Source organism: Mizuhopecten yessoensis, unplaced genomic scaffold (genome assembly GCF_002113885.1).
Source record: "Mizuhopecten yessoensis strain PY_sf001 unplaced genomic scaffold, ASM211388v2 scaffold10889, whole genome shotgun sequence".
Lineage (NCBI taxonomy): Eukaryota > Metazoa > Mollusca > Bivalvia > Pectinida > Pectinidae > Mizuhopecten > Mizuhopecten yessoensis.
In genome coordinates, this window is record NW_018408772.1 from 690,444 (window position 1) to 707,446 (window position 17,003).

Consider the following 17,003-nt stretch of genomic DNA (forward strand, 5'->3'; position numbering starts at 1 on the left):
AAAGTTATATCAACGCACGCAGGGTTATACACAGTTAAAAGTTATATCAACGCACGCAGGGTTATACACAGTTAAAAGTTATATCAACGCACGCAGGGTTATACACAGTTAAAAGTTATATCAACGCACGCAGGGTTATACACAGTTAAAAGTTATATCAACGCACGCAGGGTTATACACAGTTAAAAGTTATATCAACGCACGCAGGGTTATACACAGTTAAAAGTTATATCAACGCACGCAGGGTTATACACAGTTAAAAGTTATATCAACGCACGCAGGGTTATACACAGTTAAAAGTTATATCAACGCACGCAGGGTTATACACAGTTAAAAGTTATATCAACGCACGCAGGGTTATACACAGTTAAAAGTTATATCAACGCACGCAGGGTTATACACAGTTAAAAGTTATATCAACGCACGCAGGGTTATACACAGTTAAAAGTTATATCAACGCACGCAGGGTTATACACAGTTAAAAGTTATATCAACGCACGCAGGGTTATACACAGTTAAAAGTTATATCAACGCACGCAGGGTTATACACAGTTAAAAGTTATATCAACGCACGCAGGGTTATACACAGTTAAAAGTTATATCAACGCACGAATTAAACCCAACAGCATAACTGAACACATTCATAGTAACAAGAATAAATAGTGACGAGGGAATGAGACAAACTTTAAGTTTCAATTCTTCTCGTGGTGTGCTTGTTTATGTTTATTTATTAGCACGATGACGTTTACAGGTATTCATTCAAGGTGTCGACAACATGCTAGAATCACACAGAGAAGAATACAAACATAACCATGTGTATGCCTACATAAAACAGGCTACTGTACTATATAATGTAGAAGTTTTCATTACCCTCGTTACAGGCTACTCCTTCTGTTTGTATCGTTAGATGCGATCCAGGAAACAACTTTTGATTTTAAGCTAAACAATACCAGCCTGCATAAACACCATATATTTCCGTAAATAAGGAAATCTTATAAAACGTTTCCAACCCAAAGTTGCCCTTTCCCATTCAAAACAATGATTTCTGAATCCGAAGTTAACACGTTCTGTGTATTCCTTCAGAAACAACAGCGTAACGATACTCGGGTGTATTATCAGATATCCGACACAGTGTTAGGACACCCTAGTGTATTATCAGGTACCTAGCATGCGTAAGTTTTAATTGTTAATATTTCATTGAATCTTTAAAATTCAGATACGATGAAGAAAGTGTCAGCTCTTATTAGTGCCAACACCGAGAATTGCTGAGTTACCCTGCCACTGGGGAAACACTGAGCAAAAACTACGTGTTTTCGGTGTGGAGTAGAGTACAAAGAACGGAGAGTCAAACTAATCAACTTATAGTTTATGGAGAGATTAGGTATGGCATATAGGATACAAAAATACGGCAGGCTTAAGGAGTGAAACCAATTGATTTCCGGAAATATACGAGAGGATCGGAGATTTATTATATTGTTCCTATCAGGTTATCCTTATGGAGGATGGTATGCATTTGTTCTCCTGCATTTTCGCTACCTTTTTCTTGTTAAAATCTCCATCTAGGCAAGGGTAAAATGGTATGATAATGCAGAGAACGCTTGCTGTAACCACAGCATACTGTTCTCCAACATGGTTTGGTCAAGGGTACAATATCACCGATGGAGTTATTGTGATGATTAAGGATGCCAAATGGCATTCGCTCGATACCTAGACATACATGTATACAGTGTCCCGCACTGCAGACAGTATCCACATACGCTTGGACCATTCAGGGGCAAATTCAAAGTGTCATTTCACTGAAATATGTTAAGCTTAGCCTTTTCTAATATTCTGATTGTGAAGGGTTAGCCAACGGATCCTAGATAGGCATCGCTAAAACGTAGGCAAGATAGAGATGAAAATGGAGGGAAGGTAGAACGTTAGACTGAATAAACATAAATATATCATAAATGAGGCAAAATAAAACTGATATGTACATATTTGTTTCTATACCAGGATTGTTTTGATCAATGACTTGTTGTGGGTAAATTGCTGGAACATATTGTCTTAAACGAAAATTCGTCGTGAGATTATGTAATAGAGCCAGTATAACAATACCAAATACCACGGTGTGTGTTAACAGTTGAACGTAAAACAAATATAGGATATCACCTATCAAGTTGGCAGGATATACGGTATGCCAAAATTAATAACACTGAACCATACCGCTGTTTGGTCCAGCACCCCAAAAAGACAGAAATCGAGATTGGTCTAAGAACTGTTGAATCCGAATAGGAAGTGCATAACAACCCTTAATTAAATGAATTTCACAAATAATGTAGAAGGATACTGTTTATTTTCAAAATTGAGCAGAGCAGAGTGCGTATAGTATGTCACTACTCAAAAGACCTATATATATCCATCAAAGTTACGGCAAACCTCGGGGACCAAGACATGCACTACCGCCATCAACTATCAAAGTAACGGCAAACCTCGAGGACCAAGACATACACTACCGCCATCAACTATCAGAGTAACGGCAAACCTCGGGGACCAAGACATACACTACGGCCATCAACTATCAAAGGTACGGCAAACCTCGAGGCCCAAGACATACACTACCACCATCAACTACCACAGTAACGGCAACCCTCGAGGACCAAGCCATACACTACCGCCATCACCTACCACGGTAACGGCAACCCTCGGGGACCAAGACATCCACTACCACCATCAACTATGACAGTTACGGCAAACCATTAAGGACCAAGACATACACTCCCGCAATCAACTATCAAAGTTAAGGCAAACCTCGAGGACCAAGCCATACACTACCGCCATCACCTACCACGGTAACGGCAACCCTCGGGGACCAAGACATGCACTCCCGCCATCAACTACAAAAGTTACGGCAAACCTTGGGACCAAGACATACACTACTGCCATCAACTATCAAAGTTACGCCAAACCTCGGTACCAAGACATACGCTACCGCCATCAACTATAAAAGTTACGGCAAACCTCGAGCACCAAGACATACACTACTGCCATCAACTATCAAAGATAAGGCAAACCTCGGGGACAAAGACATACACTATCGCCATCAACTATCAAAGATACCGCAAACCTCGAGGACCAAGATCTACACTTCCGCCATCAACTATCAGAGTAACGGCAACCCTCGAGGACCAAGCCATACACTACCGCCATCCACTATCAAAGTTACGGCAACCCCCAGGACCAAGACATACACTACCGCCATCAACTATCACAGTAACGGCAAACCTCGAGACCAGGACATACACTACCACCATCAACTATCACAGTTACGGCAAACCATTGAGGACCAAGACATACACTACCGCCATCAACTATCACAGTTACGGCAAACCTCGAGGACCAAGACATACATTACCGCCATCAACTATCAAAGTTACGGCAAACCTCGAGGACCAAGACATACACTACCGCCATCAACTATCAAAGTTACGGCAAACCTCGGGGACCAAGAAATACACTACCGCCATCAAGTTTTGAACTACCACTTACATCCGACCTTTTACACTACAATCTATAATATAACAAACTACCCCCTATCCTCCACTAGGTTCCGCATATCATCCTCGAGATAAGACCAACACTTACAAGTCCAACACTTATACCAACACCCTCAAGTTTACATGATAGTCTAACATCCGCTAGTTTTACTCTACCACTTACATCCTCCAACTACTAGTTTATCTTCCACCCACCATCCTCCAGATGAGATCTTTCACCTTCTAGCTCAAAATGAACACCTTTAAGTTCAACACTACCACCTTCTACCCTAAGTTCATACTAACCTCTAAATATCGTAATCCTGAAACAAGCTACGTACACGAACCAAACATAATAATTGGGTTTCGCCGTGGTGTACCGATGTCTGGAATCAACGCACCACAGTACTAGGCTGTGTCTGACATTACGATTTAACCCTTTCATTCCTGTGTAGTTTTAGTAGACTCTACCATGCATTGATCTAGATGCGTCCATTTTGGTCTGCAGTGGTGAAAGGGTTAAGGTACATAATGAATTACTTGTCACATACATAGACCGTCTTTGAGATGTACAAACCTAAGAGTTTCTTATTCGACTCAGCTGAACTAGCTATGCAACATCGATTGGTATTTGCAAATGTGAAAGAGCAAACCATGACTTTACGTCCTTCCCCGAACACTTGTCAAAATACAATTTAAATTTATTTAATATAAGACGCATGGAGAGACTTGTTAGTTTTCGGAAATCATCCACAAAAGATATTTTAACTCAAAGATAATTTTGATTATAGTATATAAAAATCCGTGGTGTAAAATCGTGTTACAGGATTACAGTGGTTCAGTACCACATGGAGTCTTAAAATTTGGTAGCGAGGTTACAATTATTGTCATAGGGAAGATAAAAGTATGAAGTAAAATAGAATAAGTAGGTCATCATCACCACCAAAGGTCAAAATTACGAAACAAAAGTCGATACAAAAATACAGCACCTGTGCATACACAGTAAAAGTCATCAATCACCTCCACAAAAACCTGGAGGTTAAAATCTCCTCCACAAAAACCTGGAGGTTAAAATCTCCTCCACAAAAACCTGGAGGTTAAAATCTCCTCCACAAAAACCTGGAGGTTAAAATCAGATGCTTTCGACCGGTAAGCAGCAGTTACCCCCACCATACCTTGTAAAAAAGACCAAAATGTCGACTTAAGATATAAAATTGCATCAATTTATATAAATAATTCCGACGAAATGCAGACAGCAGCAATAAGTCTACAATGTGTTCAATGTGTTTAATTTCAGGATCTGGAGAAGAAAAAAAAACAACATAAATATGGCCAAATGTAGAAGCTGTTATGTGTGTATATATTACAAATAAGTCGTTACAACTGTTATCAATGCTGTATACCTCAACCAGTATCCAACATCTAGTGTGATAGACTCGCTTTCACTTTAAAATGATCGACACAACACGACCTAATACACCCTTTTTAACAATACTTTTCTTCAACATCGCATGAATCCCACATCCTGTCTAAGTTTGTATATGTATTTTAAAGTTCCACTAAGATTTATGTATTTTACCTAGTGATAATACATTTGTACTTGGTGCTCTAGTCGTTGGTAAATAAGCTGATATACGAAATCCTATTTTAGATAATGACGGAGATGCAGGAACGCTGGAAATGTTCTTCATTATTCAAAAACCACATTTGATGTCACTTTTTATGATAAGCAGTATTACAACTGATACAATGCTGTAAAGTCCGTCCTATGAAATGGGATTTCCCACTCCCTGGTTTATGGTCCTAGGATGGCTGTCTCGTAGCGTGTCATTCGTTATAAACATCAATATAAACCTTAGGTTTGAGTGATGTTATTACTTAGGTAATATACTTGTTGTTTTTACTGTAATTGACATTTCCAATGTAGATAAAGGCAAATCATTTTACATTGACTTGTATTATGAGCGCTAGCAATGAACACCTGATTTCAGATTTTATATTTTGATTCATGGAATTATTTTTGCTATTCATCATATGGATGTATGGTAATGACGTCACACCGGGCGTTCTGCAGATTTTCACCACACACCGACGATTTACCAATCTACCATGATGTATTACCTTCAAATGCCTTACTGGTATTATTGTAACTTAGACACGTGTAAAGACACGAATTGCAATTACGTACAAAATCAGATTCCAATTCTCATTGCATTGCTTTTCTTTGAGGGAAAGAAGAGTTGTGTGTGGCTGATCTATAACTGATGACATGTTCATTTCCGTTCTCCGTTATCCTCATGGGATCACGTCGTTGTGGAATTAAAGAACTGTCGATATTGCAACTAGTTCCTTATATGGTTAAACACCCAGACTTCAAATAAAGATCGCTTAAAGCAGTTAATATTTTCGGAATAAAAGATTTGTTGTGTTATATGTAATGAGGTGTTAGGGAGTTCCGAGTGTGTCCCGAGCGTCTCCTGTTGTATATCCCACCTACAGCGACACATGGACGGTCTTCAGACAACCTACAGCGGTACAAGCACGGTCTTCACGGACCACGCAATTGTAAATCCATTTCAGATTAGATTCAGATAATATTTTCCAATAAACATGTCTGCCTAGGTCGTGCAGACTTGTATAATGACATTTGGCTAGGATTTTCGACCACCTGGGTTCCATATTGAATGGTGAAATGGTAAAGTTTCCCTTGGCGGTCAGTTTTCGTCCCTTTCGAACTCATTTGTCCTGGTCAGCCTTCTTATAACATCAGTCGTTATATAATGTTCTTTATTTCATGTACAATATTTCATGAATATTTCTTTGGCATAGATATTAGGCACACAGATCGTGAGAAAAATTACATCTCTGGTAAATCATTGCTTTAGTACGCAATCAATACAAGTTACACGAAACCCATGAGACCATTGTATAATAAATTTCTAGGAAATCGGTAATTTTATACACGTAGGACATGAGAACAATTTTAATTTTCTAGGAAATCAGAGATGTTATACACGAGTGCTATGTTTGACTCGAAACACGGAAGATTATGTAATAAATGCTGGTACCACATCGGGTGAAAACTGGTATGTTTAATAATATAATTTCAGTTAAAAAGACATTGATTCATTTAAACCAACCCTATCATCTAATGCGCTCTATAGGAAAACCCTATGGCAAATCATATATACTGAGCACTGTAGAACAATCCAGAGGTTCTCAACGGTTGTCGATTAGAAGTTTTTAGAGTTCGAAATCGCTATTGGTAACGGGATATAATGATAACAACCAGCGATGTATTTAAATACTGCGCTGACTGATAGCATAATAAATACATCAGTGGGGTTTTGTACAGCAACCCAATATACACACCCGACGGTCGTCATCTTGACGAATCGTCTATTTATTCAATGTGTCCAAGATCATTGATGACTTAAATGTATGGCTGAAGGTGACACGAAACTACGTAATGTATCGGTGACTTAAATGTATGGCTGAAGGTGACACGAAATTACGTAATGTATCGGTGACTTAAATGTATGGCTGAATAGTGACACGAAACTACGTATGGTATCGGTGACTTAAATGTATGGCTGAAGGTGACACGAAACTACGTAACGTATCGGTGACTTAAATGTATGGCTGAAGGTGACACGGAACTACGTAACGTATCGGTGACTTAAATGTATGGCTGAATGTTACATTACCTTACATATTGTTACGGTTTTCCGATGTGGTGCAAGAATATTCACTGGTTTTGCTTACTGTTCTTGTGTGTGTTTATAAGCCTTTTCTTCGAGTTTGTTTTTCTTTGTATATCTTTTACGTATCACGTAGCAACTCTCAATTAGGATTGAATTAATGATAAATTACGCTATCTGTATTAATTCCTGTATTATTACCTTGATAACTGCATCTGAAAATAGGTCGATTCAGTTTAAGAGAGATTATGACACGTGGGTGTTAAATGTTTTATTTCGTAAAGCGCACCTTTTCTTTTGATCGATAGCTGTATCCTTCTCTGAAAACAACCCCACGATATTGCTGTATATGCAATGAACGTGAGTTATAATATGCGGTAAAATAATCACAAGAAATATAAAGAAGGAAGCAGCTATCAAATTTATTATGTTAATATAGACAACCATATTGCTAGTTAATCGAACTGGAAAGCAGCTTTGCTACTTCAGATCAAAAATTGAAAATACGTACCTAAATGTAGAAATATAGTGCAACGGAAAATGTGGTTATGTAATCATTGACAGAGTTGCTATACAACTTTTAGATACAATAGATATTTTTCCATTTAAATTGTATTTCATGTCAACCGAGCCAGAATATGTTCCAACTACAAGGTTACAACCGACCTCATGGACTGATAGTCCAGCTACAAGGTTACAACCGACCTCGGTGACCGATAGTCCAGCTACAAGGTTACAACCGACCTAGGGGACTGATAGTCCAGCTACAAGGTTACAACCGACCTCGGGGACCGATAGTCCAGCTACAAGGTTACAACCGGCCTCGGTGACCGATAGTCCAGCTACAAGGTTACACCCGACCTAGGGGACTGATAGTCCAGCTACAAGGTTACAGCCGACCTCGGGGACTGATAGTCCAGCTAAAAGGTTACAACCGACCTCATGGACTGATAGTCCAGCTACAAAGTAACAACCGCCCCCGCGGACTGATAGTCCAGCTACAAGGTAACAGCCGACCTCGGGGACTGATAGTCAAGCTACAAGGTTACAACCGACCTTGGGGACTGATAGTCAGGCTACAAGGTTACAACCGACCTCAGGGCCTGATAGTCCATCTACAAGGTTACAACCGACCTCATGGACTGATAGTCCAGCTACAAGTTTACAACCGACCTCGGGGACTGATAGTCAAGCTACAAGGTTACAACCGACCTTGGGGGACCGATAGTCCAGCTACAAGGTTACAACCGCCCTCGGGGACTGATAGTCCAGCTACAAGATAACAACCGACCTCGGGGACTGATAGTCAAGCTACAAGGTTACAACCGACCTTGGGGGACCGATAGTCCAGCTACAAGGTTACACCCGACCTAGGGGACTGATAGTCCAGCTACAAGGTTACACCCGACCTCGGTGACCGATAGTCCAGCTACAAGGTTACACCCGACCTAGGGGACTGATAGTCCAGCTACAAGGTTACAACCGACCTCGGGGACTGATTGTCCAGCTACAGGGTTACAACCGACCTCGGAGACCGATAGTCAAGCTACAAGGTTACAACCGACCTTGGGGACTGATAGTCAAGCTACAAGGTTACAACCGACCTCAGGGACTGATAGTCCATCTACAAGGTTACAACCGACCTCTGGGACTGATAGTCAAGCTACAAGGTTACAACCGACCTCGGGGACTGATTGTCCAGCAACAGGGTAACAACCGACCTCTGGGACTGATAGTCCAGTTAAAATGTTACAACCGACCTCGGGGACTGATTGTCCAGCTACAAGGTTACAAGCGATATCGGGGACCGATAGTCCAGCTACAGGGTTACAACCGACCTCGGGGACTGATTGTCCAGCTACAGGGTTACAACCGACCTCGGAGACCGATAGTCAAGCTACAAGGTTACAACCGACCTCGGGGACTGATTGTTCAGCTAAAAGGTTACAACCGACCTCGGGGACTGATTGTCCAGCTACAAGGTTACAACCGACCTCGGGGACTGATAGTCCAGCTAAAATGTTACAACCGACCTCGGGGACTGATTGTTCAGCTAAAAGGTTACAACCGACCTTGGGGACTGATTGTCCAGCTACCAGGTAACAACCGACCTCGGGGACTGATTGTCCAGCTACAAGGTTACCACCGACCTCGGGGACTGATAGTCCAGCTAAAATGTTACAACCGACCTCGGGGACTGATTGTCCAGCAACAGGGTAACAACCGACCTCGGGGACTGATAGTCCAGCTAAAATGTTACAACCGACCTCGGGGACTGATTGTTCAGCTACAAGGTTACAACCGACCTTGGGGACTGATTGTCCAGCTACCAGGTAACAACCGACCTCGGGGGCTGATTGTCCAGCTACATGGTTACAACCGACCTCGGGGACTGATTGTCCAGCTACAGGGTTACAACCGACCTTGGGGACTGATTGTCCAGCTACATGGTTACAACCGACCTCGGGACTGATTGTCCAGCTACAGGGTTACAACCGACCTCGGGGACTGATTGTCCAGCTACATGGTTACAACCGACCTTGGGGACTGATTGTCCAGCTACATGGTTACAACCGACCTCGGGACTGATTGTCCAGCTACAGGGTTACAACCGACCTCGGGACTGATTGTCCAGCTACAGGGTTACAACCGACCTCGAGGACTGATTGTCCAGCTACACGGTTACAACCGACATCGGGGACTGATAGTCCAGCTACAGGGTAACAACCGACCTCGGGGACTGATTGTCCAGCTACAAGGTTACAACCGACCTTGGGGGACCGATAGTCCAGCTACAAGGTTACAACCGACCTCGGGGATTGATTGTCCAACTACAAGGTTACAACCGACCTCGGGGACTGATTGTTCAGCTACAAGGTTACAACCGACCTCGGGGATTGATTGTCCAACTACAAGGTGACAACCGACCTCGGAGACTGATTGTTCAGCTACAAGGTTACAACCGACCTCGGTGATTGATTGTCCAACGACAAGGTTACAACCGACCTCGGGGACTGATTGTCCAGCTACAAGGTTACAACCGACCTCGGGGACTGATAGTCCAACTACAAGGTTACAACCGACCTCGGGGACCGATAGTTTATCAGCAGTGTCAACCATTTGTGGCGCAATGCAAACACCAGAAACACGGAGAAGTGAAATCTTACAGCACCTTATAGTCATTTTGTCCAATAACTTCTCATCAGTGATACTTAAAATGAAAAATGTGTACATCCATATGTTTTCAATAAGATTTATCAGTTTGGCAATATGTTAACGTGTTACTTTTTACACAAAGATCAGTCATTGCTTGACAAAGGGACCAGTCGGTCTTAAAACATAACGACATGTTTAATACGGTCGTAGCTTGTGTAGGAAGTAACAATTTGATATATACATCCATGTCTAAAGTGTTTTGAAAAAATAAATCAAATAGTTTTACTCATGCACTTGTTTGGACAGTATAAGATATACATAATGAGAGAAATCAGCATGTAAAATCCTTGTTATTAAATTAGTAAACCTGTTGGTGAAAACCATTCTCTCCGCTGGTCCGTGTCGGGAATCAATGCTAGCAGGTCAACGTGGAGAAAACGAACAGCTGGCGTTTATTTGTTACCAGGAGCCATGTGACGTCACGCGTAACTCAGAGACTCGAAAGTCACTACGTTTGGTCGTAATCTGCTGCAGCTATGTAAGTCAACGGGTGCTCATATCCTTAATGGTCGGACGACAGGTGACCCGGATGGTAAATTAACATTTTGTAATTCTAATGGTACTAGTGTTATAGACTATGCATTAACTGATAAAATGTCAATGTCGTCTGTCAAATGTTTTGAAGTGGGTTGTTTTAGTGAACATTCGGATCATGCGCTAATATATCTAATATTGAATTGTCTACTGTCAGAAAACACTCAATGTAATTGTTGTTCTATTAATGATAAGTATGCTACAGTAAATAACGTAGCGTGGTCAGATAAAGCTAGTAGCAAGGTAACACACGACACTTATGATGCTAGACTCTTGATCGAAAGCTCGGTTGGCCCACTTACTGACTCAAAAGAAAGTATTGTTACATGTTTAGAAAATTTTGTGGAATGTACTCGTATTTTATTTGATAAATTTTGTCTTTCCAGTAGAAAAGTATTGAATTGTTCATGTTCTTGTCATACTATTACCTCTGTAAACAGAGGACCAGATAAGCCCTGGTTTGATAACAGTTGTAGATCGTTGTACAAAAAATAATTATAAAAGTGCATTATCAGTGTTTAAGGGTGAAAGGTCATTGGCCAACAGATAAGTCTTACACATGCTAAACAACGGTATTAAGTTTGTGAGAGGAAATTGAGGCGAGAATATTTAAGAATGGAAGCGAAACAGATAGATTTATTAAAACTTAATAATCCTTAAGAATTTTATCGTAATTTTCGGAATCGTAAAACATGTAATACTGGTGAAATGTCATTAAATGTTTTTTTCAATTACTTTAAAGATTTGGCAGGTGTAGCGAATGACAATGATATTTTGGAAGACAAAAACACTTAGTGCCTGTATCCTGAACTTGATATATATTTTAATATAGATGAATTATTAGAAGTAATTAAGGGTCTATCTAGGGGTAAATCTGATGGTATAGATATGATACTTAATGAAAATTTATTGAATATAAAGATATTTTTTCACCGGTTTTATTAAGGTTATTTAACACTATGTTACAAATAGGATATTTTCCAGAGTCATGGGCTCAATGCGTCATTATTCCTTTACATAAAAAGGGCGATAGAAACAATGTCAATCACTATAGGGGAATTACATTAATTAGCCATTTAGCTAAACTGTTTACGTCGTTGTTAAATAAACGGCTGTTGAAATGGAGCAAACGAGAAAATATTGTTTCCGATGCTAAGTTTGGTTTTAAGCCTGGGTTTGGTACAAGAGACGCAATTTTTGGATTATATAGTTTAATTTTCAATTCGATAGAACGAAACAAGAGGTTTTATTGCGCTTTTATTGATTATAGTAAGGCATTTGATAGTGTGACACACCAGAATTTGTGGTATAAACTTTGGAGAAGTGGTATTAGGGGTACACTACTTAGGTAATTAAATCAATTTATGATAATGTACGTTCATGTGTGAAATTACATGGTAAATTATCCGCCATGTTTGATCTTCATGTCGGATTATTACAAAGGGAATCGTTATATCCCATACTTTTTTCATTATTTGTAAATAATATGGAAAGTGAATTTATAAATTCTAATTGTCAAAGTTATGAATTACAGTTATTAAACCTGTTTATGCTGATGTATGCGGATGACACAGTTTTATTCTCGGAGGATGCTACCGATCTTAGGCATATGCTAGATCGTTTACAGACATACACTGAAAAATGGAGTTTAAATGTTAATATAGAAAAAAAACTAAAATTATTGTTTTTAGAAAAAGAAAAAGAATGTTACCTTATGAAATTTGGACTTTCAATGGTAAATCTATCGAAATTGTTGATAAGTTTTGTTATCTTGGATTAGTTTTTAACTATAATGGAAGATTAACTGTAACACAAGATACATTAGCTTGTCAAGGACGGAAAGCCTATTACCACTTAAAAAGAAAAATTAAAGATTTTGCCCTTAATACGGAAACTATAATGTCTTTTTTCGATACATATGTTGCATGTATATTGGATTATGGGTGTGAAGTTTGGGGGCATAATGTATCACTACAAATTGAAAAAATCCATCTCCTTTTTCTCAAAGACATATTAAATGTTCAGAAAACTGTCAATACGTCTATGGTTTACTTTGAAACTGGGAGATATTCATTTTATGTGCAACGTAAAATGGCCATAATGAGATTTTGGTTAAAAAAATAAATAATAGTAACTGTGTTTTAAAATCATGTTACGACGCACTAGTCGAATTGAATATCAGAAAAACCTAATTGTAAAATTAATTTGGTTTATCAAATTAAGCATGAACTACATGTATGTAGATTGGGTTTTAATTATATTTGGACTTGTCAATATGTACAAAATGATTTTTTTTCTTGCAAATGTATGCTCAACGTGTTCATGATGTATTTATCCAAGAATGACGCAGTGCTTTTGATGCATCTTCAAAATGTTATTTGTACAAGCATCTTGTTGATACCCTTTGCCTCCAGTTCTATCTGTCTAAGCCAATTAATATAAGGATAAAAAAGTTATTGAGTCAATTTCGCATGCAAGCACACAGTCTTAACATATAATCTGGGCGCTATATCAACATTCCAAGAGCTCAGAGAATATGTACAGTCTGCGATAAAAATGATGTCAAAGATGAAGTACATTTTGTACTTCTTTGTCCGAATATTTTGATTTAAGAAAAAACATACATCAAACAGTATTATTATCGACATCCAAGTGTCTATAAACTAATAGAATTATTTACCTGTAAAAGTGTTAAATCTTTAAATAGACTGGGTAAATATTTGTGGCACGCTACTTCTAAAAGGAAAATTCTCCTCGCTCAGTAGTGATATTCCGATTTTCGACTTTCTTTAGATAATTAACAAAAAAATGAGAGTATTTGCTCGGTATGTTGAGAATATGTACACAGATATGAAAAAAAGTGAGAGAAACACTTTTTCATAAAAAAATTCCAAGACGGCTACTTCACAAGTCCCCGTGGTTGAAGACATTGGCTGACAAATAGACAGAACAACAAACAAAACGTGTTCCTTATGATTTTGGTTGGTTTTCGCATTTACGGGAGTGTTCATAGCTACGGGCGATTGTATAATACCTATATTTATAAGTTTGGTTAGTCACATGGTAACGGGGATCTTTCATATCGAGCCCCAAACATACTTTCGACATATGCACTCCGTTGCCGCATGGAAAACTATTTCAAGTTTTGTCGGAATTTCTTTACCTGTGGTTGTAATGGTCGAGGGTTTTCCAGCGTCCTGTAATACCCAAGGTAGTACAAGATACTGGAGATGTGCGCACACATTCCCATCGTTCTCTCTCCAACTGGGCACTGGCAGTAGTAGTCCTTTATTGGGGCCTCAACATCGGGTGAAACGGTGAACCGTATCCAAACGTTATATTTCGTTTGGCTTTTGTGTCGAGAATGTATTTGACATCGGAGAAGGTCTGGGGAGTGCTGGTAAAGCCACACCTCATAGTCTCCGTCATCACTTAAATGTTCGGCGATGTAACCAGGAGCCAGAGATATCTGATACGTTCCACACGTAATGGTTCTCAAGTAATCAAGATCGAGACGGGGAAACAGTACGGAAGATGCATCCATCTTGACAAACTCGGACCTTGCCCGTCTAGATAGATCCGGATCTGTCTTGACTCTCTGAGCTAAACCATTCGGTGTTGTCAAACGGTCCTTCATACGTTCAGCCATTAGCCTATCTTTGGCATCTCTCTCTGGAGATCTCTGGTAGATCGGTCCTCTAATACCATTCAGACAGGCTGTGACGGTTCGAAGCAAAGCCTCGATGACATTGATAAAGCTGTTAGACACCAATTGCGTTCGGAAGAACGTCCAGTGTTTCAGACGACCATGATAGGATTCCACAATCCACCTCGATTTGGTGATAGTTCTGTCAAGATTTGCTTGGACGTCAGAATGTTGACTTTGACCGGGTTTCAGGTATGACGGCATGCTAGCATTGAGGCCAGAGGCTTCGAGAACTGGTAGGACATCTCTAAAACCTCGGTCAACGACAACGTTGTCGTCTGGTTGTAGCCAAGTAACTAGCTTGTCCATGACTTTTTTTGTAATTGTAGCATCATTTTCGCTGCCAGTGAATGGTCCTACTGTGTCCAGAATGTAGCCATCTGGTAAGGCGATGCTCATGAATTTGAGATAGTTTCTCTTCTTCTGGCCACAGTAGGACATTCTCTGGAGCTTGTGGTCGGAGCTTTTCTGGATATAAATATAGGTGCCATCTAATATGGCAGTGGCTTTATCTCCAAAAAATGCTTCTGAAAAGACAGTATTGTGCCCGAGCAACTGTTCTCTTGTCAAGTGATCCGGACCTAGAAATTGTGGGACTATCGATGTGTCTAATGCCTGTACTATGGAGTGGAAAGTTTTGGACACACTTGACTTGGAAATTCCAAAAAGAGAAGAACACTGACTCCAGGAAATGTCGGTTTTCAGTTTTACCCAGAACAGTAATAGAGCATCGTGTGTAGTCTTGGTATATATACCAGATGAAAGATATGGGGAACAGTGCGAGTGGATTTCGAGGAACTGATCTTTGGACCAACCTGTCCAGGCCATGCATGCCGAGTCATCAAGAGAAGAAAAGCTTATTGTAAACGCAGACTGGTTCTGTGAAAGGACGTGCGACACCTCTAGGAGGTCATTAATGATTTCGGACGATTTTGATGGTAACTGAGATTCCAAGGAACCTCTACCATCAAGGACAACCTCTGTAGACGGATCTAAGTCGTTACCAATAAGGTGAATGGAGCAGACGCGGGATGAGGTGGGACACCACAGTTTGTGTGAATAGATCAGGTGATGTCTTGCACGTTTTGGTAAGACTGATGATTTTGTTCCATTTCTTGCAAAGGTAACAAGACAGAGACAGCATTTTTTGTGTGAAGATGATCCATTCAAAAGATCATGAAGGGTCAGCAACGGCAGGATATGGGACGGGGAGTCGTCTTCTTCCTCTATTTCCTGGTTCTGCTCGGGTTCAGGTTCAGGCTGATTTTTGTTCCGAAGATACTTCATGTAGCACTTCTGGCAAATAAGTGCTTGTTCCTTTGCTGACATCAATCCTTGTTGCACCAGCGTATCTAGGAGCCATTTATATTGTGGACTATTTACATTGCGTGCACTTCTGTTCTTATTGCCACTACGTTTCTTGAAGTATACTTGACACCCTTCTCCAACACATTTACCCTCCATCTTGAAACAATAACGATTGGTTTATGAAGCGTCGATAAAGTAACAAAATAGCAAGCCACCGATGATTGCTGTAAACAGCTAATACTTAGTAGTTTGGTACAATTATGCGAAAATGTGTGATAAATAACGAACAACTAATTACACAAAATAACAAGACAATATAATAAATCACATTCAATACCTCCAAGAAGCGCAGAATTGATTGATTACTTAGAACAAAATAAAGTATTTCATATGGATAATCTATCTATTCGATGTGGCGTGGTCGGCAGGCACAAAGAAAGTGAGACAAGTCAGGGTCCCAACCCTGACAGAGCCACAACGCTTTGGAGATGGGACAATAAAACAAGGAAAGTGAGACAAGAATAGCTAGCGTCGAGTCAATGATTCCGTAAACGTATAGACAAAGACAAGAAGATACGGATAAATGTACAAGGCCACACGATCAGAAAATTCAGAAGAGGACAACTTGAGATAGAACAGTATTCATGTATCAGGGTGTCCTCAGTGTAAATCTTTATATCGATACTGTTTATTTAGTCGTTACACATCATAAAACTGTCATGAAAATATCCGCTCTGATATTCAATATAAAAGTTTGTATATAATAAGCTATATAATAGGGTTTCAGACAAGGTTGTTACTCATTTCCCCTTTTCTTTCAATTTACAACCACATTCAGGCGGCGATATGAGAACGTTCCACCACATGGAATTAGCTGATTTTTGGTACACATATGAAACAAGTAAAGCTCTATCCGATTTTCTGATGGAAATTTGCATCCAAAACTATATAACGGGAGAAAATTGCAATTTTATGGCATTTTTCTTCATAATTGTGTCTCTGCAAGTGCATTTTCATCCGAGA

The 17,003-nt window shown here is 39.9% G+C and overlaps 2 protein-coding genes across 2 annotated transcripts in view; one reads left to right on the top strand and one right to left on the bottom strand.

Moving 5' to 3' along the window:
- Window positions 1-17,003, bottom strand: part of LOC110463337 — a 129,139-nt gene that overhangs the window by 86,024 nt on the left and 26,112 nt on the right. The window lies entirely within an intron of this gene.
- Window positions 10,923-17,003, top strand: part of LOC110463338 — a 56,194-nt gene continuing 50,113 nt past the window's right edge. The window contains exon 1 of the mRNA XM_021517845.1: window positions 10,923-10,964. Within this exon, the coding sequence (XP_021373520.1) occupies window positions 10,938-10,964 (27 nt within the window). The 5' untranslated portion in view covers window positions 10,923-10,937. The remainder of the gene's footprint in view (window positions 10,965-17,003) is intronic.